Source organism: Nematocida major, assembly GCF_021653875.1.
Source record: "Nematocida major strain JUm2507 chromosome Unknown 2415, whole genome shotgun sequence".
NCBI classification, from domain to species: domain Eukaryota; kingdom Fungi; phylum Microsporidia; genus Nematocida; species Nematocida major.
The window spans coordinates 129,765-147,694 of record NW_025952950.1 but is presented as its reverse complement, the minus strand read 5'-3'; the positions used below and the strand labels follow the sequence as shown (position 1 = coordinate 147,694).

Here is a 17,930-nt window from a genome sequence, read left to right as displayed (position 1 = left end):
GTGCCGCCTGCGGAAAAATAAAGTGTTTACATGCAGTTTTCAGCGCTTCTTTATTAGATAGCTTGCCACACCCCTTGGGTGTTTTGTGTACAATCTTCGCGGCCCAGACACAAAGCTGTTCTGGCGCTGGGCGCCTGGCCTCCACAGAGCGGAAAAATAAAATAGCAAACATGTTTTCTGCTTCCTCCGAACTCATATGCATGCTTCCATGCGCAGCCGGGCCCTTCTGCAGCACGCTGCCAGCGAGGTGCTCAACAGGCCAGCAGGCATTGCCGCACCTTTTGCCATCTCGGCGCGCATGCTTGGCAAATGGAGCTACATAAATAAAATAATTCCCTGAATAACTGCATATGCCAAAATAAGATTTCCTGTAAAGTCCAAAAACTTTGTAAATAGGTACTCGTTTTTCTGCCATGGATTCATTTCCACACTCCCCAGGTCTACCTTTTCCTTGCACGAGGGGCACGTGTCCTTCTTCCCAAGAATCTTCCAGTTTTTTATGCAGTCTATGTGGAAAGACTCTCTGCACTCCAGCGTGATCTTTTTGCTGCCCAAGCTCTCCTGGCACATTGGGCACTGCGTGCTTTGCGTTTTTGCAGCCTTGGACGGCAAAATTGCCCCCGATGTTCTGTCGCTCACAATGTCCAGGCACGTCCGAGTGATCAGGGTGAAGTACAGGGTGTACAAAAGCGAAGACATTCCTCGGGAGTACACGCCCGGGCTCCTCTTGAAAAACCCATACGCAACCATGAGGTAGCCAGCAATCGACGCGACAAGGCTGGCCTGGAATATGACTCTATACACATTGTACACGTTTGTGGTGAGAAGCTTTGGCCTGCGCCCCATAAACACGTCCTGAAAAACGACAAGGTGCACAAAAGCCACGAAAAGCCACGCGCATATAAAAAAGTAGGACCTTGCCAGCACTCCCATGAACAAAGGGAAGAGCAGAAGAGTTGCAACGCTCACTATCCCAAACGACTTCGGGTGGTACCGCTTCCACAGCGAGGAAACTATCTGAGTCCCCACAAACACAATGCCTAGCGCAATGAGGCTGTTTACAACCTCGGCTCCTGTGTTTTCTCCGTTCACCACAATTATTTCTCTTACCACAATTACCTCTCTGTTGTTTTCGTCCGCATATGGGTCTCCAAACGCGCCGCCGTCCTGCAGATATCTCTCCTCCTGCTCTGTAACCTTTTCCATGCCCCTTTCATCTTTCATTTCTGCGCTTTTTCTATTCATTAAGTATTATAAATATTTGCTCAGCTATATGCCAGAGTTTAAGTTTGTAAATAAAACGAGTTTCATGCTCTCGATTATTTCCTTGTGCCTGGCCGGGAATGGAATATATTCTTCGTACCCTATGAAGATGCTTGCTATCTCCTGCGCACCCAGCTCTCTGTCTAGCAAAGAGCGATCAGCTTCCAGCAAAACCTTTTCCAGCAGCGAATAGAGCGTGTCTATGTGCTGCAGCAGCCTGTCGTTTCTGGCCTTCTCCGCGCGCAGCTTGTGCTCTATTTCCTCCACATACTGATTTTTCTTTTCCCGGCTCTTTTTGGCAGCTATTCGGTTCTTCTCCTTTCGGTCAATCTCTGTTTCTATCTTTCTTATGGAAAGCATCGTCTGCGCAATTATTTTTCTCTCGTCTGTGTCGTCTTTTGCTGCGCTTATGTTCTGGGGGGACGACACTGCCTCATAGCCCTCGCCGGGCACACCTTTTGTGTCTACATCCTGGGCCTTCGTCCTGCCTTCTTGTTTCATACGCACAGGAAACACTTTTTGGCGTATTTAAGAGTTTGGGCTTTCCATCGAGTGTTCTATTTTCGCATGCTTGGGCCTAATTCGCTATTTGTTTGTATAACATAAAAACGCCAGATAGGTGACATGCTTAATGTGTGTCTGGGCGCATCATTGTGTGCACCTCGGGCGAGCAGCATGTTTTGCCCAGCCCCTTCGCGTGCATGGGCAGCCTCTCCTTCAGCTCTGCTGCCTTGGCGTGCAGGTACTCCTCCTCTCTTGCTATTTTTTGCAGCACGTCTAGGGCAGAGCAGAAAGGAAGCCACGCGGCTCTTCGGTTTGGAATGTGCATTCTTTGTTTCTGCAGATTGTGCAGTCTCTCCTTGATTTCTCCAAGCATGCCAAGAATTTCGCTGCTTTTCATGGGAGATTTAGAAAAAAACCATTATTTGTGCGCTGCCTGTATTTCTGTGCTTCTGGGCGCGGGCGGTTTGCCGAGCTCGATTGCCCCTCTTCTGGGCTCGGCGCAGGCGCCTTGCCTTGTCTGCTGCGTTGCGCGCTTTCTTTTTCGCGCGGGCAGCTGCGCATACATTAGACATTTTAATTTTGCACGGCCGAGCATAGATGGATGATGACTGGGAGTTTTTGAGAAGGCCTAGCACCGCCGCGCCGCCCAGAAAGCAGGAAACAGTTTCTTTTCGGGTGGTTTTTGGCGGGACAGAAAAAGAGTGCGAGCTGCTTTCTTCGGACACATTTGAAAGCGTGTATGAGCACTATGAGGGAAGGTTTGGCATTTCCATAGTTTTGGAGTGCAACGGGGTGTCTCTGTCCCGGTATGCAAAGGCGAAGGTTTTGCTGAAGGGCTGCGGCGCGCCCGTTCTGAAAGTTGTTGTGCCTGAAGACGCGCCAGCGCGCGTAGAGCATGTTGTGTACAAAATACGCTACAGTCAGTACGAGTGCATACAAGTAGAGAAGAAAAACATGCAGACGGCCGGGGACCTGCTCAGAGCGGCCCAGAAGAGCCTTTCCACGCTTCCCAGGATAGAAGCCGCCTATCTGGAATTTGATGGGGCTGTTTTGGAAGAGACACAGGAGCTAGACAGCGTTCTTGAAAATGGAGACTTGATAGACTTGCTTAGAAAATAAATTCTGCATCCTTTGCCTCCTTCAATATTATAGACGCGCTCCTGGGCGCCACAGCAGGTCTCTATGGCGCTTTTTACGCCGGGCTCTTTTCCCCACCGGACGCGGAGGTCTCTAGCCATATGTAGAAGGCTCTCTATTTGTGTGTTTGTCTGGAGCTGTTCTCCTTGTTTTGTTGCTTTCCTTTGAAGCTTCACGGGGGCGTACAGCGCCAAAATAAAGCATATTCTATTTTAAAATCCGTACTGAAATGTTTGCACTTAGACTTTTTTATTCTAAATAAGTTGCTATACAGTGGAAAATCCATGCAGAAACCAATTGCGCACAAAAGCAGATAGCGCAAGCTTACCAACAAGATAAACAGCAGCCAACTGTGCACAGAGGGAGACAACACAACCTCACTAGCAAAGCAGATAGCAGCCTTTTGGCACAAGCTCGGAGACCCTGCACAATATGCAGCAGGATGGTCGGATCCTGGCAAGAGAGCATTCCAGGCTGGCAGGTGGCTCTGCGGCTGCGCATGAAAGAGAAGCCTACAAAAGTAACTGGCCCAAGAACATTAGCAAAGGCTCTGAAATTCAGGATGCTTCTTCCCTGGAAACGTGTGGCCCGGGCACTCCTTGCCGGCTGGGCACGCAGATAAAACATAGCCACATTCTGTTTATTGAAAGAGTTGGCAAGAGGTGGCCTCCTGGCGGCCAAGGGCCCTTAAAAAGCGGCATTGAGCGCAGAGAAGCCAGCTTTATTACATTGAACCATTTAGGCCCTAGCAGGGTGCATAAATAGGCGGCATGGGCCCCAGAGGGGCCTTGCAGAAAGCACTAGCCAAAAAAGTAGGAAAGCACCCTTTCGATAAGCCCAGTGTCTTTTCGCAAAAGCGCGTTGGGGTTTTCCACTCTTGCCGTGGGGACGTTTCTCCGGGACTTCTGGAAAACGCCTATCATTTCGCCGTTGATGATTCTGCCGCTCTCCTGCAGCGCCAAAAACATATACTTCTCGGCTTCGTACCGGATGTCCATCCAGTTTTTTCCGTAGTGTATTTCTTTTATTGGCCCAATCCCCTTGAACTTTCTTAGAATGTGCTCCAGGTTGGCGGAAGAGTACCCAAACACAGTAACTGCCTTCTGCGAAACAACAGGGTCTCTTAGAGGGGCAAAAGAAGGCTGCTCGTCGTACATCGACGCCTCAGGGATGTAGACGCCCTTGTTTTTTTCGTCCTTCTTTCCCCGATAAGCGCCTGGGCTATGCTCTTTGGCGCTTTGTCTCTCGCTGGCATTCCACATTTTCTATTTTTATTTTTATTCTTGCTCTTTATTCGCCTTTCTGCTTTGGCACGCTCCGGCTCATGTGAGCAAAGACACGCCCACATGCAAAACATCTTCTTCATTGATTCTAATTGCATCAAAAACAAAATAGCACTTTTCACCCACCCTTTTGTCCAGCTCGCTGTATATGGAGCCGCTTGGGAGGCTTTTGACCTTCAGAAAGTCCAGAACGCTTTCCTCAAAACTGCGGTGCACCAGGTGGTTCTGAAACACTTTTATGTCTACATGGCACCCTTCGCTCCCAAACCGAATCACCGCATTCTCTTCTATTCGGTCGTTGAACGGAATCCTGCACATTTCAGAGGAGCCTTCGCTTTCTAAGTCCAAGTCTTGCTCGGCACACACAGTTGTGTCTGCGGCTATGTACGACACGTCAAAGGTGTCGTTGCCTATGGCGGGGTCCCCCTGTGCGTTGTACCGGACTCCAAGTATCTTCCCAAACACAATAAACCGCGCGGACTCATCCAGATAGAGCATGGAGATGTCTTTCAACGCATCCTGCAGGCTGCAGACGCTGCCGAAGTATATTTTGTCTTTCTTTATGTAGGCGGAGTCCGGCGACTCGCGGGGAATTGGAACCCCCCTGATCTTTAGCGCCCCAATCCCCTCCATCGACGCAGAAATGTGTGCATTGAACGTGCTAAAGCACACAGGAATGTATCCCACCGCGTTTCCCTCCGCAAAGCCTGTGCACTCGCCTGTCAGGACATGCTTGTCGAAAAGCGGAGCGCTGGGCGGCTTGCAGTAGAACTGTGTGTAGAGCGAAGACACATAAAACTCAAACTCGCCTATGCAGCCCTTCCGCAAATGCCGTATCTCTATCCATTCGCCTATGTTTATTTCCAGCACGCTCTGCAGGATTCCGTTTGAAATTAGCTTTACTGCAGTTCCAGACACTTTCAGCAAAACATACTCTTTAAAGCTTTTTATCTTTTCCTTCTCTGCATACCGGAGGAGAGAGCTCATGTACTCGACCATGCCCACAACTGTTGTAAACTCCGGGTCCTGGGACACGGCAGGGAGGCCTGGGATTTTATCCATCTCCATGATATGCCCGACAGGCGTGCATATGTTGACGTTGATTTCGGGCAGGCTTCCATACTTTGTGTCAGCATCGGTTTTTATCCGGTCTGCGATCGTCAACGCGCCCCTTCTCCTCCTTATTTTAAACCCGCGGATCGAAACATAGTCGCCCTCCTTCACACAGAAGAACTTTCTCACCGCAAGCTCCCACACATAGACTTTTATTGGGCCTATGGAAGTGAGCAGAACAAACGCAAAAAAAAGCGGAAAGTTCCCAGTGCGCGAGAAAGTAAACAGCCTGCTCTTGAGTATGACCTGTCCCTGTATGAGGTTTTGTTGCGTTTTCACATAGCCCACCTCTGTGCGCCTCCTTTTTACTTGGAGCTCCTGAATCCCCTCTTCTGTGTCGAGAGCGCACTTGACCAGGCATGGCTGGCCTGGGTTATTCGGGGTTTCTTTGTCCAAGCCCATGGCAGGCCCTTTCCGACACGGGTCGGACTCAAGCTCCAGCAGAAGCTCCACGTCATCGCTGCAGCTGCTGTATTTCTCCAGATAGGTTTTCCACCGCCTGTCCCACTTCATGTATCCCTCGTCGGACAGAAGCGGCATATAGTATCCGCGTTTGTTGAATATGGGGTCTGGGAGGGTCACGTAGGCATTCCGCTTTATCGCTGTTAGGTCCTTTGCTGAGATTTTCCCCATGCTTTCCATGCTCACAATCATGTCTCCCTCCAAGTGGGTTATTCTGACAATGCTTCCTATTTTTAGCCATCCTTTTAGTATTCGGGTGTACATGCAAGGGTGCAGCAGCGCCCGAATAGGGGTGCCAGGCGCGAAAAGATATATGTCGTATAAATAGCGGGGAGTGTACTCTCTTAGCGCTTCAAGCACCTTTTCAGGGGTATCGTCAGCAGGTCGTGTGGGCGCCATATACCTCATGATGTCCATAAGCTCAAATGTCTCCGTTCCTTCTTCATGCATCAAAAAAAAATAACCAATAGACTTTTTGATATAGACAAGCATGCATCTTTTGGGGGGCGTAAAGCAAGTATAAATACCCTACACGCTACCATTTGAATGGACAAAAGCAAGCTCATTAGATTTATAATAATATGCATTGTGCTGCTGCTAGCTGTCTGCTTCATAGTTTTTTTGGTCGTAAACAATAGGAGAAACAGAATAGGAGGCGACAGAGAGGAGATAGACGAAGCATTCATTCTGCATTCAGGGAAACCTCAAATTGAAGGCTCCGTTTTCAGGGACAGAAGCAGGCTGTCTAGAAACTCAGAAGCCTGTAACCACGGGCACATCCATGCAGTATTCCATGAAGGAAGTGACTGCGGGAAAATATAGACCAAACACGATATTCGGTAAAACACATCGCCGCCATATCCTGCAAAACAGATGCCCTGGCACAGCATTGTTTTATGAAACAGGCAAGCAGGCTTAGACATCGGGGCGGGTGTGCTCGGCATTAAATAAAAACACAGCCATCTAACCACGTGTTCTAACCAGTGGCGCACGCGCATCGGCCTTTTGTAGCTATATCGGCAAGCGCACGAGCTGGGCGCAGTGTTTTTTAATGGAGGTGCGCCAGCCTGGGCTTTTGTGTAGCTGGGCCCTTTGGCTGTAGGATTTTTATTTGTTTGCCAGCGTGGAATGCCGCTTTCTTGCGATTTGACGTTAAACACGTCATGTTTCCCGCGGGCTCAGACGACATCGACTATTTGGATGTTGTGATGTGCATATGACAGCCTGGGAATCAAGCCCCTAAGCGCAGAAAGACACGCTGCAGACATGTGCACATCCAAATAAACAGCTAGCGGATAAAGATAAGACGCGCAAAAACAAACACAAGAAAACAAAGATGTACACTGCAGAAACCCGAATATTCTCCATAAAGAAGTTTCTTCTGCTGGGGAGTGCTGTTTTTCTCTTCGTATGCGCGCTTTCGTGCGGAGGATATGCTATGATATCTCGGAGAAAGGCCAAGCAGAGCGCTAGGCAGTCTTCTCCCCCTGCAGAGCCTTTGAAGAAAGCAGCGGCGGCGCCAACGCCCGGCACAGCCTCCGCGTGCAGCAAGCGCGTGCTAAAAAGACAGGCCGAGAAACCCCAGAAGGCTGAGGGCCCTAACGATTTGAACTCCGAGAAATGGAAACAGTTCAACACCAGATACAAAACCAAAAACAACTGCAGAAGCAAGTCTAAGAAAAGAAAAAAAAGAAGCTTCCAACGAGCAGAAGGAAGCGAGTACGACTCAGACGAAATAAGCTGCTACAGCTCCACGCAGATGCATATATACATGGTGTGCACAGAAAAACCCCAACCCCCCGAATAGAGCAAGAGCGCACTGTAATAGGCCCTTCCAGAAACAGGCTGGGCTCTGGCGCCTACAGGAGACATTCCTGCGCGCAATAATGCTGTCTGCCGCAGTGTGCTTAAGCATCTGCAAAAAAGAGACAGCGACCACAAACAAAATGCATACGCCTGTGCCAGCTTTGAAAGACTGAAGCTTTGGAGGGCAGGAGTTTCACAGAAGAGCGCAGCCCAGTATTTCTTGCGCACTCACCAGCCCGCAGAGCGGGTGTGCCCTGGGCTGCTTGGGTGCGGGGCAGAAGCGTCAAAACAACAGCTTTTCACACAATTCTGCTGCAGAGGGGCGTGCAACTGTTTTCCTGGACAGAATGGCTGCTTTGGCAACTGGCGAGCGGCCTTCTGTTTCAGGTGCTGCGGCCTGCTGATTGGTGCTTTCATTTGCATAGGAATTTTCTCGGTTTTACTGCTATAAATGCATTTCCTTTTTTTTGTGAAATAAACAATGAAGATTAGTGTAAAGACAAGTAAGGGCGAGGTGTACACTGTGGAGGTAGAAGGCGCGGAAAGCACAATATTGCAGCTTAAAACAAAAATCTCAGAGCAGGTTGATGTCCCTGTCTCTAAGATTCGACTGATCCACGTGGGAAAGCTTCTTAAGGACAGCGACCCTCTCACAGCATACAGGCTGGAGGAGGGCTCTACGGTGCATCTGGTGGTGCCCAGCACGGACAAAAAGCCCAGCCCTGCCAGCACGGGGGAGCAGCCCTCCGCCCAGCCTGCAGCAGGCGCGGGGGCAGGGCCTGCAGAGGCGCAGGGCGCAAGCCGGGCAGCAGCACAGTCTGCCGCGTCTGGGTTTTCAGGCGGCAGTGGGCAAATTGACCAAGGGTTTTTGAACGCGCTGTCAAACATGAACGGAAGCGGGCAGGCCGGCACAAACGCAGCGATGCAGAACCGGGTAAAGGAGCTTATGAAGAACCCAGAGCAGATGAAAATCCTTATGGAGGCCTCTCTCAGCATGCAGAACTTCCCGGAGCCAACAAAAAAAATGATGATGGACAACATAAATAAGTTTGCAGACATGGCAAAAAGCAACCCTGAGCAGTTTGAGGCTTTTGTCACGCACATTTTGGACAATCCGAGCATGTACATGGGGCCTGGAATGGCCGGGTTTCCTCCGGCAGGAGACATGCTTGGAGCGGGAAGAGAGCGTGCGCCCGCGGGCGCGCCTTTTGGCGTGCCGGGCATGCCCTCTTTCGACAGGGAGGAGGCTCTTGCAAAGTACAAGACCGAGCTCGCAGAGCTAGAGCAAATAGGATACAGCAACGTCGAGATGAATCTTGTGGCGCTGGTCTGCACAGAGGGGGATCTGACAAAGGCGGTCAATCTTATTATGGATTGGACAAGCGAAGATACCCATTAGAAAGAGCGTGCAGGGTCTCTGGATTGTGCTTAATTTGGGCAGGATTCTTTCATATGCAATAAAGTGGATATTTGTTTTCTCGAGAATACCCTTTTATTATTATTATTATTTTTGCAAAATGGCCTCTTGGTCTTCTCTAAAAGAGCTTAGAAAAATGCTGGAAAGCGAGCCGGGCGCCTTTTACAACCACCCCTTTTTGCTGGCGGAAATCCGGCAGAGGTACTGGGACGACCAGGACGAAACGCTCACCAAAAAAAACACAGAGAAAAACGCAAACTACAGGCACTGCAAGATATTTTACGTTATGCGCCCCAAAAGGGGGAAAACAGATGGTGTGGAAGAAAGCGCAGGGCACGCTCCCTCAAAAGTGCAGTTTTCGGAAAAAATAAAAATGATAGAAGACGCAGCCTCGGACAGGGCTCCAATAAAAAAAGCCAGCAATATTTTGAAACGCGCTCCGGGCCCCCCGCGGGAGGACCCCATACAAATGCAGAGCGTGTACATCCACCAGAGGCCTAGGCGCCAGAGCATAGGGTGCTTTAGATATACCAAAGAGAAAAATGTTCTAGAAAAAAACACGAATAAATAAAATTTCGTTTTAATTGGCACATGAAACGAAAGGCCAGTGAAGAAAAACAGACACCCGAGAAAGGCAAGAGAAAGCGCGTGGCCCGGGAAGCTCTTCCAGAGAGCGAAGGAAGGCCAAGGCGGGCACGAAGAGAAGCCAGAGCTTCGTCCAGCAGGGCGCGGCCTTCGCCTGCAAATGTGCCTCTTTCCATAATAGAAGCGGCCCGAAGCTCGCTCGTGCGCCTGCTTTCAAGAACGAACGCGGGCGCTAGAGAAAATGCAGGAAGCCTTCCGGAAACCGACCCAAGCACGCTTAGACCGATAACAAGCATTCAGGAGGGCGAGAGGGAGCTGAACTCTCTTATTCAGAGCTTTCCAGGATTCCCATACAATGCTTTGCGGTCCATTATTATGGCGGTGCAGAACTTAAGGCAGATTTCTGGCGCGGAGGAAAGGCCTGCGGGGTCACCCGAGATAGAATTCTTCTTTCAAAACACAATCACGCCGGCATCTCCCGACGACCCAAACCCGCGCCCGCCGGCAAACATGGTGTTCACAATAATCTACTATGTAGATGACAGGCCGGCCAACGTGAAAACACTGGAGCCGGAAGAGCTGGAGACGTTTATTCCGGAAGTGGCTGCGGACGGAGACGAGGGGCAGTGCTCTATCTGCATGCAAAACATAATTGCAGAGGAAATAGTCCGCAAAATCCGGTGCTCGCACGCGTTTCATAGCGGGTGCGTCACAGAGTGGCTGCTAAAGTACTCAAACGAGTGCCCGCTGTGCAGGAAAGAGGCAGTGGAAAGCGCGGAAGAGCCTGCCGCCGAGCCTTCGGCAAAAGCCGACAGTAAATAAATGTATGCATGCATATAGCGGAAAAGGCTGCAAGCATATGCTGTCTGGAAAGCATAGCACAGCTGGAGGGCCATTATCAAAGATTTGCACAGGCGCGCAGGACGCGGACGTGTATTACAAAGATCGCCATGCAGCCAAGCGACTATAAACAATAAAGCCTCAATAAAAACATTATTTCTTTCGCCAAATGCGCGCAGAGGGGCTTTCCGCCTAGGATGTGCTCGACAGAGAGGCCCGCTGGGAAAACGCTTTCCAAAGCGCACGCCAACAGCCCGAGGCCGTGTGGCTGCGGTCCGGGATGCGCTGGCGCGGCTTGGCGTTTGGCACAAACAGAGCGCAGGCATTGGGCAAAGCTCAAACACAAAGAGCAAAACCGGAAAAGGCGTGCGGGCACATGAAGTCAGAGTATGAGAAAATGAAAGAGCAGATGGAGCAAGACAGGAAAAACCCAAAGGGGTCCTCGCGCAGAGACAGAGGAAAGAAAAAAGAAGGCGAGGAGAGGGAAAAGCGCGCGGACATAGACGAGAAAGAGCTGGAGGCCAAGATGTCGGAGGCGGAGCGCCTAGACCTGTGCATGCTGGACCCCGAGGAGTTTGCGCAGCAGCTGACATACACGGAAGTGAAAATACTGATGGACATAACCCCAGTTGAAATACTCCAGTTCAGCTACGAAAACGAAGAAGCGGCATCTCCCACCATTGCAGGATACCTAAGGTTTACAAACGGGCTGTCCTCCTATGTGACCGCGAGCATTCTGGAGTGCATGGAGGAGGCGCAGGACAAGGTAAGCGCAAAGAAAAAGTTCCATGGGCAGAGCGAGGCGGCGGCCGCACAGACCCACTGGAAAGACGTGATGAAGAGGCTTCTTGACAAGAACAACAGAAACAGCATAGGCGCGGTGTTCCGCGGAATTATGAAAACCAGCCCGTCAAGGATACTGAAAGAGGAAATATCGGACATCCTCAGAGAGGCCTCGGATGCAGTCTCGCACCAGACAGAGAAGGGGATGCAGGCAACCAACCTCCTCTACATACGAGACGTGAAAACGCTGGAAAAGCATCTGATTGACGCCAGCTATAACAAGGGGGACAAAGAGTCGCCGAACAAGTTCAAGCGCATAATAGAGTACTTGAACTACATAAGGTCGCACTCCCAGGTCGAGGTGGACAAAAAGATAAACCACGCGATTATGCACACGCTCAAAAACGCAAAAGACGTTAGAATATCTGCAGCCAAGGACAGCTCGGTCTTCTATACAGGGTGTTTTTTATTTTTGGAGCACTCGAGTTTCATTGCGCTTGAGTAAATAAAGAATATTTTCTTTTCGATGTGAATGGAAGAGTTTTCTCCTAGGCGGAGAGACGTGAAAAGAGAAGCAGCGTTTTCGTCGCTAAAGCGCCTGAAGACAGACTTGAAGATAGTTGAGATTCTTGTTATTTTTACCACGTCGGCAGGGTGTGCGGCCATGCCAGGGCTGTACGATCCAGTGTCCATTACCATTAGAGCCCTTCTGCTGTGCGACCTGGCCTTGGCAGGGAGCCTCCGAATCGACGACAGAGGCACTGTCTACCCCACAGACACATACATGCCGATAGACGAGCTGCACGACGAGGTGCACAGCAAGCTTAGAAAAGCGGCGAAAGAGAAGACAGTGGACAAGTGGATTCTGCTGCTGAACGGAGAGTCGTACTCTCTAATGAAAGACAAGTATCACATAAAAAACGCACGGAAAAGAGTGGGCAAGATGCTGGTTTCCAAGAACATACTGAGAAAGGCCAAGAGCAAGACAAAGGCTTTTCTAGAGTACATAACCAACCGGGGGGACGGCTCGGTGGAGGGCGCATCCTTCAAGGGCGCCAAGGCCAAGGTGGCGCTCGAGGTCACTGCGTACCTCACCGGGGAAGAGGTGTACGAGGAGGCCGACGTTTTGAAGCTGGACATACTTGTCTGCGCTTTTGCGTTCTGCAGTGTGACCGAGGACCTGTTTCTTACGCTTCCACCAAGCGCCGCAGAGGTCGCGCAGAAAAAGACGCACGATATTATAGGGAGGTACAAGGGGTCTCTTGGAGACACCAGCCAGCCGGCCAAATGGGCTGTGCACTCGATCCTTCGGGCGTATTTGAAGCTGGCATCATGGATATGACTTGGGCGGATCAGGCCAGGGCAGGATGCGACAGAGACCGTGCTTCAGGCGCGCCTGTGCAAACACTATAAAAGCATGTAACAAGTTTTTCGTTTCAAAGATTTTCGGGTTCTTCAATTGGTGAATAGTGAAAATTTGTTTTACACACATGCATATAACCTGCAGGAGGGGATTATTGCAATGCGACTAACAGGTTCTTTAGGAATTATACTTGCACTTGGGGGTGTCATGGCAGAGGCTGAGTATCTCAATCAAGAACTTGATGCTATTTCCAGCGGCAAGAAGAGCTTGACCATGGGAAGCAGCGCAGCCCCTATTGGGCGCGGCGTGGGGCCCGCACAAGCCCCAGACAATGACAATGACCAAGAAAACGACGTCCAGGTAATAAGAAAGCTCAGCAAGAACCAGATGAATCTTGTGAACAACTGGGCTAACGTGCAGAAAGCGGATGATGTTGCAGACAAGTTTGGGCTTCAGGTTGGAATAAGAGTGACTGTGTGGGTGCCTAGAAATGGAGGCTTCAATTTTTCAAGCATCGGGCCTAACACAAAGATTGAAATGATAAACGAGTTTGTAAACATGCTTCAGACGTTGCAGGCCGACTCTGCGGATGCCATGTACACAACGATGCCGGCCGAGTACAGGGCCTGGTCGAATAGCAAAAACCAAGCGCCGCCCGCCAGTAAGACCAAGACTATGAAGAGCGCCGCAGTCAGCAGCGACCTATCCAGCAACAACCGAAGCTCGCCCAAAGGCCGGTCCTCGCTCTCATCAGTTGAAGAGTCTGTTGTGGAAGAGGAAGAAGATTAGCCCACCATATGATTTTATTGGCACTTATCCGTAATAATGCCCAAGCGTTTATCAGTTTATGCTGCACCTTGAAAGCATACGCTGAATGGCCGTTTGCGTATCCTCCGCACTAGGGAACAATTATGCCCTGAAATTTAAACCAATCTTATTTAAAACAAATAAATGTTTTCGAGAACACTTTCTATGCTTATCCCTTTTCGGAGACACTTGTCGCAATGTTTTTGCGCAGCCTCTAAAAGAAGCCACACAGCTTAGCATTGCTGGTATATGTGATTTTATGGCGAGCTTTTTGAAGCCGCCCAACTATTGGAGCTAACGCCGAGAGCCTGTGTAAGCAACTGGCTGTAATACAAGTGCTAAGTGAAGCATTGTCCTTTATCATTTTCCGACCTGCTTAAATAAACTAAAAGCTAACTTGCTCTTTGGGTAAATTAGAAAGTGTGGTGAATTCTTGAAATTCCCACACGATTGGAGACGGCCAAGAACATGATAGACCTTATGATATGGGTGCGAGGAAATTGAGAAATAGTGATCGCTAAAAGTATAAACACGCGAGCAAGTTTAATTTCAGATGCACAAAAACAAAAAGAGCATAGCACTAAGTCAATCGATAGTCGACAGTCGGGGCTCTCCAAAGGTTAATAAATCTTTACTGGAACTTTTCTTAGACAATAGTGCGAACATGCCCGAATTTATAACAGAAAGCTGTTTATTCATTATTCAAATTAAACAATAACCAAGTACGAGCAACTATGCTTTCAGCATACAACACGACATCTTCTATTCTGCCGTTGCCGCGACATGACGGCTTGAATTATCATAAAAGCCACGCGTTTTCGGCCTGCACGCCATACAGGAAAAAGCTGCTTTTAGCAGCGGCTGCCAGGGGCTTGGCTGCATTTCCGGCCGCCTTCTGCGCATCAGGAAACGCACGTCTCCCACACATATGACACCTGCATTTGGACATGGGGCGTCCGCCTGCAAGGCTTTGCAGAGTGCAATAGGCCGCTTTTCATAAGATGGTCAGTTTTTGCAGGAACTCCGTTTGGTGGTTTTGAAACAGGATGCATGAAACCTTGAAGGCTATATAGAGGCTAAAACACGGACCCCAATGGCAAAGCGTAAAAACAGCATAAAACACAAGAGCGAGGAAAGCACGCCAGACCACGAAAGCAGCGACTCTCCGCAGCCACGCCGCCGCGTTTCCAAGCCATCGAGTCGAGGCCGCTCTGAGAAGCCCAAAGCTGCCTCAAGGGCCTCGCTCTCCAGCAGCTCCAGAAAAAAAAGCAGACAAGAAGGCTCCTCAAGCACAAAAGAGGCAATCCGTAAAACAATGCGAAAAAAAGCGCTCAGAGTGCTTACCCGAATAGTCAGCTTTCCATACATTCTGGTGCAGAAGGCCCTTAAGCTGAGAAACAAAAAGAAGCAGGAGAAGCGGAAAGAAAAGATGCTTGAGCACGACACAACGTCTGAGGAAACAGGTCGGTGCGTCACGTTTTCCGACACAGTCACTGTCCACATGTATGCTGTGCGGGGCCAGAGCAAGCAGAAAATAACACTCAAAAAGGCCACAAAGTCGCTTCCTCCGGTCTGCCTGGACATGGCAAACAAAATAAAGGGCTCTTCCAGAGAAACGCCGCTTTCCCGGAAAGTGCTGGAAACGCTTGAAAAAAGGGTGGAGGAGCTTGAGGAGGTGCGCAGGCTGTTAAAAACAAGCGGGAGCCTGCCCGAAAAAAGGCAAAAGAGCCGCATTATAAACATACTAGGAAGCTACACGGCCTCTCCAGAAGAAGAGGAACGCTACAGCGAGGAGTCTGTGCACAGGCCCGAGAAAAAGCCAAAAAAGCAGGGTTTGAAGGCAAAAAAGGAGGCAGGCAGCAGGCCGTCAAAGAAAGCCATAGAAAAAACCTATTCAGATGACGACCTCTCATCTGCAGCCACGCGTGCATACGATACCATGGTGCGAAAGGACATGTCCTTCACGCCATCATAACCCGAAGACCTATAATATGCAATAAACACTGGCACGCCACTGTAACAAGCTGCAGTGCAGCCGGCCCCTGGGCGCGCAGCAGACATCGGCGGCGCTGCGCCAAGCCGCGCATTTAAGGGGCGCCTCTCACAGAAGCAAATTACAGAGTGCCTCTTTGTTTGCTCTCTTAGACATAAATAAACAAATGCAATTTTAGTTGAGATCACACACACAAAATGACAGCTAGACAGAAGATAGTCAGAAATTCAGAGCCACAAAAGAGCGCGGCGGGCGCAAGGTGGGGGAGGGCGTTTTCCGCCCTTGGGAAGCATCTGGCTCGGGCGGGGCGGCTTGCTGCGGCTGCTGCAAACTACCCTTTTGACAGGATCGCTGAGGTGATGGACGCGTGCGGGAAAAAACAGGCTGCAAAAGACATATACCAGAGCCTGCTTGCGGAAGAGAGCGTGCTGGAAAGCGCTCTTGACGTGGAGTATTCCACAAGCACAGACAGCTTTCTGCGGCAGCACGGCAAGGAGGCTTTTCGCAGCAAACCCCAAGAAAGAAGCGGGCTTTTCGGCGCCGAAAAGTACCGCGGCACGCTTTCTCTAATACAGCAGGTGAAGCAGGTGGTTGAGAGCACGGGGCTGATGGCGGACCTTGCATATCTTGCGGTTTTGCTCATGTTCCACCTGAAGAAGAAAGGGCATGCCATCACAAAAGAGGCCACAAAGGCCGAGGAGGTTTTCCACAGCACAGAGCCCGCAGAGAAAGAGTGCCGGGCAGACATGACCCGCTACGACCTCGAGTATGCGGTAGAAAGGTCGTTTGAGCTGTCGGAAAGCGCGGCGCGCGCTGTGGAGGAGCATCCTCTGCTAAGGGCGGCATACAGCGCCCTGTGCAAGTGCATTCTAGGCGTGCTGCTCATGAAGAGCAAAGACGGCACAAAGAAAAAAAAGACGCTTGCGTTCTGCTCCGCAGTGTTCAAGTGCGTTAGAAATGCGCTGGAGAAAAGCATTTTGCTGGAGCAGAAGCAGGCTCTTCACGAGCCCAAGGCCGAAAACGCGCACGCAAACAGCAGAGGGCAGCTTATGTGCGCGCCGCGCCTCCGAGAAGGCCCAGAGGCGCACGACCTTGGCGCTTCTGCGTGCTCTGTGCAGGAAAGAGAAAAGGAGAGGCAGACAGAAATGGCCTTCCATGCAGTTTTGTCCATGGAGACTCTGATGTCAAACACGCTTTTCCTGCAGCAAAGAAAGAAAAGCATCCAGGCAGGAAGCATTGTAGAAAAAAGCCCGGGCGAGCACCACTCGCCAGAAGACATAGAAAGAGTCTGCAAAAACATGAAGCACGTTGCAGAGGCGGGGGTTCCTACGCCGGTCATCCAGTGCAGCTACATGAGTCTGGGCAGCCTGTAAGAGAGCGCGCCGGCATCTGCTGCCAAGCCGCGCTTTTAGGAGGTGTAGAGGCATTGTAGGCCCTGCGGGCATGCTGCTCTTTATAGCACTATGCAGAGAAACGCAGATTTATTTGCTTGGCTTGGAAGCCGGCTTGCCCAGGAATGCCTCCGTGCTGCGGGGCCTGAAAATAAAAGCGCACTGTGTATTTCCCAGCCTTTCTGTGCGGCGCCTTGCTATGCTCAAAAGCCTCGAAGCTCTTTTTTCTTTTGGCGAGCGCAGCTGTGTGCAGGGCTTTCGTTCCAGCACATGGAAAAGCATGCCCGCGCATCAGAGGGCCAGCATTCTAGCCCTGCTGGGCGGCTGCTATAGAAAAAGGCTGCATATTTTTTTGAGCGTGCAGGGCTTTACTCCCTCTATGTCCGCAGACGCGCTTATGCTTGCGATGTCGGCCAGGCTTTTGTACTTCTTCTGCACACACGCTATCTCATCGGCGCTGACTCCAGCCGACCGCAGGACGGTTTCCAAAAGCGATTCGGGGTTTTTTGTTTTCCTAAGCCTCAGAGCAGGCCCAGACTCCTGCCTGCTTTTCCGAATCACGCCCTCGAGCGACTCAAGAGCGGCAGCAAGGCTTTTTGCCCCCACATGCACAAAAGACACCCCGCGCTGCATGGACACTGTCATAAGACACTCTGCAATGTGCATAGACCTCTCTGGCTGGGTGACCATGCGCGCGTTTCGGATGGCCTCCTTCACGACATATATGTTCTGCCTTGAAATGTTTCTCTCCGCCGCCTCTCTCTCCCACAGAAAAAACACATTTTCGCACAGCATTTCGCATACGCTCTCGTCCAGGCTGCTTGCCGGGCCTCCGCCCCCAGCCTCTTTCTTTTCGCCTCTGCCGCTGGAAGGTTTTTTGTTTTGTGCAATTCTCTGCTCTATTCTGGCCACAGCCTCCTCTGTCTCCGGATATTTCTCGATAAGAAACTCGTAGTACGCGCCGTCCACCCGGATTTGAATCGCGCTATCTGAGGCGCTGGGCGCCTCCATCCCCAGCCACGCAGGCAGATACACAGGCTCGGTCAGCTCGGCCTCCGGCTGCTGCACACTGCTCAGCCACGACACGTCCAGAAGCGACCTCGAAGACGACTCTAAAATGCTCAAGGAGATGTTCTCTGCTTCCTCTTCGGCGATTTTCATGCATTTAAAGATTTAGATTTAT

At 50.6% G+C, this 17,930-nt stretch overlaps 16 protein-coding genes across 16 annotated transcripts; 10 read left to right on the top strand and 6 right to left on the bottom strand.

Moving 5' to 3' along the window:
- Positions 1 to 315: 315 nt before the first annotated feature.
- Positions 316 to 1,245, bottom strand: NEMAJ01_1275 (RING finger protein 121/175; the record flags this gene model as incomplete). The annotated part of the gene is made up of 1 exon (XM_047915113.1): positions 316 to 1,245. One exon carries the CDS (start codon positions 1,243 to 1,245, stop codon positions 316 to 318), a length of 930 nt encoding a protein of 309 aa, XP_047771070.1.
- Positions 1,246 to 1,269: 24 nt separating this feature from the next.
- Positions 1,270 to 1,764, bottom strand: NEMAJ01_1274 (uncharacterized protein; the record flags this gene model as incomplete). The annotated part of the gene is made up of 1 exon (XM_047915112.1): positions 1,270 to 1,764. One exon carries the CDS (start codon positions 1,762 to 1,764, stop codon positions 1,270 to 1,272), a length of 495 nt encoding a protein of 164 aa, XP_047771069.1.
- Positions 1,765 to 1,891: 127 nt separating this feature from the next.
- Positions 1,892 to 2,164, bottom strand: NEMAJ01_1163 (uncharacterized protein; the record flags this gene model as incomplete). Its single annotated transcript, XM_047915001.1, has 1 exon — positions 1,892 to 2,164. One exon carries the CDS (start codon positions 2,162 to 2,164, stop codon positions 1,892 to 1,894), a length of 273 nt encoding a protein of 90 aa, XP_047770958.1.
- Positions 2,165 to 2,364: 200 nt separating this feature from the next.
- Positions 2,365 to 2,886, top strand: NEMAJ01_1273 (uncharacterized protein; the record flags this gene model as incomplete). The annotated part of the gene is made up of 1 exon (XM_047915111.1): positions 2,365 to 2,886. The coding sequence occupies one exon, from the start codon at positions 2,365 to 2,367 to the stop codon at positions 2,884 to 2,886; it is 522 nt and encodes a 173-aa protein (XP_047771068.1).
- Positions 2,887 to 3,704: 818 nt separating this feature from the next.
- On the bottom strand, positions 3,705 to 4,166 carry NEMAJ01_1272 (uncharacterized protein; the record flags this gene model as incomplete). Its single annotated transcript, XM_047915110.1, has 1 exon — positions 3,705 to 4,166. One exon carries the CDS (start codon positions 4,164 to 4,166, stop codon positions 3,705 to 3,707), a length of 462 nt encoding a protein of 153 aa, XP_047771067.1.
- A 60-nt stretch (positions 4,167 to 4,226) lies between these two features.
- On the bottom strand, positions 4,227 to 6,212 carry NEMAJ01_1271 (uncharacterized protein; the record flags this gene model as incomplete). Its single annotated transcript, XM_047915109.1, has 1 exon — positions 4,227 to 6,212. One exon carries the CDS (start codon positions 6,210 to 6,212, stop codon positions 4,227 to 4,229), a length of 1,986 nt encoding a protein of 661 aa, XP_047771066.1.
- An 886-nt stretch (positions 6,213 to 7,098) lies between these two features.
- Positions 7,099 to 7,569, top strand: NEMAJ01_1270 (uncharacterized protein; the record flags this gene model as incomplete). Its single annotated transcript, XM_047915108.1, has 1 exon — positions 7,099 to 7,569. One exon carries the CDS (start codon positions 7,099 to 7,101, stop codon positions 7,567 to 7,569), a length of 471 nt encoding a protein of 156 aa, XP_047771065.1.
- A 480-nt stretch (positions 7,570 to 8,049) lies between these two features.
- NEMAJ01_1269 (ubiquilin) lies at positions 8,050 to 8,967 on the top strand (the record flags this gene model as incomplete). The annotated part of the gene is made up of 1 exon (XM_047915107.1): positions 8,050 to 8,967. The coding sequence occupies one exon, from the start codon at positions 8,050 to 8,052 to the stop codon at positions 8,965 to 8,967; it is 918 nt and encodes a 305-aa protein (XP_047771064.1).
- Positions 8,968 to 9,085: 118 nt separating this feature from the next.
- Positions 9,086 to 9,556, top strand: NEMAJ01_1268 (uncharacterized protein; the record flags this gene model as incomplete). The annotated part of the gene is made up of 1 exon (XM_047915106.1): positions 9,086 to 9,556. The coding sequence occupies one exon, from the start codon at positions 9,086 to 9,088 to the stop codon at positions 9,554 to 9,556; it is 471 nt and encodes a 156-aa protein (XP_047771063.1).
- Positions 9,557 to 9,576: 20 nt separating this feature from the next.
- Positions 9,577 to 10,392, top strand: NEMAJ01_1267 (uncharacterized protein; the record flags this gene model as incomplete). The annotated part of the gene is made up of 1 exon (XM_047915105.1): positions 9,577 to 10,392. The coding sequence occupies one exon, from the start codon at positions 9,577 to 9,579 to the stop codon at positions 10,390 to 10,392; it is 816 nt and encodes a 271-aa protein (XP_047771062.1).
- A 394-nt stretch (positions 10,393 to 10,786) lies between these two features.
- Positions 10,787 to 11,698, top strand: NEMAJ01_1266 (uncharacterized protein; the record flags this gene model as incomplete). Its single annotated transcript, XM_047915104.1, has 1 exon — positions 10,787 to 11,698. The coding sequence occupies one exon, from the start codon at positions 10,787 to 10,789 to the stop codon at positions 11,696 to 11,698; it is 912 nt and encodes a 303-aa protein (XP_047771061.1).
- Positions 11,699 to 11,725: 27 nt separating this feature from the next.
- On the top strand, positions 11,726 to 12,535 carry NEMAJ01_1265 (golgi phosphoprotein 3; the record flags this gene model as incomplete). Its single annotated transcript, XM_047915103.1, has 1 exon — positions 11,726 to 12,535. One exon carries the CDS (start codon positions 11,726 to 11,728, stop codon positions 12,533 to 12,535), a length of 810 nt encoding a protein of 269 aa, XP_047771060.1.
- A 180-nt stretch (positions 12,536 to 12,715) lies between these two features.
- On the top strand, positions 12,716 to 13,345 carry NEMAJ01_1264 (uncharacterized protein; the record flags this gene model as incomplete). The annotated part of the gene is made up of 1 exon (XM_047915102.1): positions 12,716 to 13,345. One exon carries the CDS (start codon positions 12,716 to 12,718, stop codon positions 13,343 to 13,345), a length of 630 nt encoding a protein of 209 aa, XP_047771059.1.
- Positions 13,346 to 14,456: 1,111 nt separating this feature from the next.
- Positions 14,457 to 15,338, top strand: NEMAJ01_1263 (uncharacterized protein; the record flags this gene model as incomplete). The annotated part of the gene is made up of 1 exon (XM_047915101.1): positions 14,457 to 15,338. One exon carries the CDS (start codon positions 14,457 to 14,459, stop codon positions 15,336 to 15,338), a length of 882 nt encoding a protein of 293 aa, XP_047771058.1.
- A 215-nt stretch (positions 15,339 to 15,553) lies between these two features.
- On the top strand, positions 15,554 to 16,729 carry NEMAJ01_1262 (uncharacterized protein; the record flags this gene model as incomplete). Its single annotated transcript, XM_047915100.1, has 1 exon — positions 15,554 to 16,729. The coding sequence occupies one exon, from the start codon at positions 15,554 to 15,556 to the stop codon at positions 16,727 to 16,729; it is 1,176 nt and encodes a 391-aa protein (XP_047771057.1).
- Positions 16,730 to 17,074: 345 nt separating this feature from the next.
- Positions 17,075 to 17,908, bottom strand: NEMAJ01_1261 (uncharacterized protein; the record flags this gene model as incomplete). The annotated part of the gene is made up of 1 exon (XM_047915099.1): positions 17,075 to 17,908. The coding sequence occupies one exon, from the start codon at positions 17,906 to 17,908 to the stop codon at positions 17,075 to 17,077; it is 834 nt and encodes a 277-aa protein (XP_047771056.1).
- Positions 17,909 to 17,930: the final 22 nt, after the last annotated feature.